The sequence below is a fragment of the Rhinopithecus bieti genome, unplaced genomic scaffold (genome assembly GCF_001698545.2).
Source record: "Rhinopithecus bieti isolate Rb0 unplaced genomic scaffold, ASM169854v2 scaffold_6908, whole genome shotgun sequence".
Lineage (NCBI taxonomy): Eukaryota > Metazoa > Chordata > Mammalia > Primates > Cercopithecidae > Rhinopithecus > Rhinopithecus bieti.
The window spans coordinates 78,997-81,597 of NW_016805193.1; the positions used below are offsets into that span (position 1 = coordinate 78,997).

Genomic DNA, 2,601 nt, shown 5'->3' on the forward strand with positions numbered 1-2,601 from the left:
AAAAAAAAAGGCCCGCCTGGGCTCAGGTGATCCTCCTGCCTCAGCCTTCCAAGTAGCTGAGACTATAGGCGAGCACTGCTGCACCTGGCTAATTTCTGTATTTTTTGTATAGACGGGGTTTTGCCATGTTGCCCAGGCTGGTCTCGAACTCCTGAGCTAAAGTGATCCTGCCTCGGCCTCCCAAAGTGCTGGATTACAGGCATAGCTACTGTACCCAGCCTAATCCTAATTTTTTTTTTTTTTTTTTTGAGACAGAGTCTCGCTCTGTCACCCAGGCTGGAGTGCAGTGGCTGGATCTCAGCTCACTGCAAGCTCCGCCTCCCGGGTTTACACCATTCTCCTGCCTCAGCCTCCTGAGTAGCTGGGACTACAGGCACCCGCCACCTCGCCCGGCTAGTTTTTTGTATTTTTTAGTAGAGACGGGGTTTCACCGTGTTAGCCAGGATGGTCTCGATCTCCTGACCTCGTGATCCGCCCGTCTCGGCCTCCCAAAGTGCTGGGATTACAGGCTTGAGCCACCGCACCCGGCCAATCCTAATTTTTTGAAGGAGCTAACTTAGAAGAACTTAAATGTCCAAACTGTACTTTCATAAAACTATTGTCAGTACTTCTGCTACTTATGCCTGGATTTGTGTATAAGTTTAGAGCAATGCAATTTACTTTAACGAGAATGATTTAACTACCGAAGTTATTAAACTGGAGGTGATCTCACATTGAATGTGGGAGCTGAACAGGAAGGTTCTGCCAGCTTGCAACTGGCAGAGTACACGAGGTAAAGTGTGTTAAGTCACAACCTGGAGAAGAATTCATGCCCCAAAGCTCCTTGTCTGGCTTGTCTACAGGAAACAAGCTAAGACAAGTGGCAGAATACAGAAAAAATACAAAACCCTTGGCTTAAGCAACTACATAACAATTGATTATCTCCTCTAGTGAGACAATGCAATTAATAATCAAGCTTGTTTATGCCTAAATTTTTTCATTACCCAACTGGAAAATTCTTAATAATTTTACTGTTTTTTCATTTATATCCCAAAAACTCAACAGTCTTACTGCTTCTTTCTCCTTATTGCTGGATGTTTCATGTTTCTATCAAAGCTGAAAGACAGCTCTAGAAAAAAAAAAATCACTCAATTCCATCCGTGCCTATCACACACAGGTAGATGAGCCAGGTACTCCTTTAAGTGTTGCACAATGAGGTCATCAGTCCTCAGCGCGCTCTTGGATCCCGGCATTCCACAGAGAGGATGGCTTACTTTCCGCAAAGCTCACCATCATCCACACTCGGGCATGATGGTCCCTGCTAAGCAGTCACCAGGTGAGCACCTCTCCTTTCCAGCTGACTCCTTTTACACTGTTTGGCTCCTCCCTCTTCTGTACGCAGCACCCATCTCTAGTCTAACCCCTGCAGGCTGAATCACTATCTTGAGCTATTTTCCAGCCTTAAAACATCTTTGTAGGTAACCGCAAATTATATCGCACCTAAATTAGACATGCATGGTGCTAACATGAAACAATGAGTTGAGAAAGTAGAGAACCAGCACCACAGGACTCCCTGAAGGCCACCTGGCTACATTCTATTTCATATAGGACTTTTAAATGGGGCACTCTGTCAAACAAGGCGGTGAGCAGCTGGCAATTAAAGGACACTGCCCTGCAGAGTACAGGGTAGTAAAATCATAGGACTTATCGAGGTCTGCTTTAAACTTGTGGATAAAAGTGCGCACACACACATCAAAAAGAAAATGATAACCAAGACGTGAAGATTATAAAGTATTTATTTGGAAAAGATACATTTTATTAAAATCAATATTCCACTTTAATGGTAGCTCAATCCACATCGTTTTTCCAGTCTTAAAATGTTTCTTTATGGACTACTATACTCCTTCACTGTAATTAAAGACACATTTTGTAAAACTAAATAAACTGGGGTTTGACTATGAACTACATCCTCAACTATGTCCTAAACTGTGTCCTAAACATTGAACTATGCCCTAAATCCCACTGCCAAATGTAGCGTCACTAAAATCAATCAATGGTTTTAAATCTGACTGATAGTGGACGAGTGAGCTGGCCATAAGGTGAAGGCTACCCTTGATTTTACTGGATATCCAAAAACGAAGTCCAGTGAGCAGCAAACGTCTCCACGTTAACCACACAGCCCACTGGCTCCAGTTTCAGCCCTGGACAGCTTTCTGGCCCCTCGCCGGGCCCACTTCCTCTGCAGCCCCAGGTCCCGACGCGCTGGGAAGGCCGTCTGGGGCCGAGGTCAGGGCGAGCCGCTGCCCGGGCGGGAGGAAAGGCGCGGCGCTTCCTGTCCGCCCGGCCGCGAAAGCCCACCTGACCATTGTCCGGGGTCTCGCCCTGCCCCGCCCCGTCAGCGGGCCCACTACCCCCGCCCGGGCCCCAAGGAACACCCGCCCACCCCATCCTGGCCCCCCAACCCAGCCGCCCGCCGACCGCAGCAGCAGGACGCCCCCGCGCACGCTCACCTTCTTGCCCTTCTTGCCCTCCTCTTCCATATCGCCGCGTGCGGCTCCCGCGGCCCGCCCGGCCCGCCCCGGGAGCCCCGCCGCCAGCGGCCGCTACATGCTCGTCCCGGGC

General features: G+C 48.9%; 1 protein-coding gene across 4 annotated transcripts in view; it reads right to left on the bottom strand.

The window, feature by feature from the left end:
- CCM2 (CCM2 scaffold protein) overlaps nucleotides 1-2,601 on the bottom strand; it is a 79,528-nt gene extending 76,927 nt beyond the window's left edge. For all 4 annotated transcript variants that reach the window (XM_017871654.1, XM_017871651.1, XM_017871652.1 and 1 more), the window contains exon 1: nucleotides 2,490-2,601. In XM_017871654.1, the coding sequence (XP_017727143.1) occupies nucleotides 2,490-2,519 (30 nt within the window). In that variant the 5' untranslated portion in view covers nucleotides 2,520-2,601. The remainder of the gene's footprint in view (nucleotides 1-2,489) is intronic.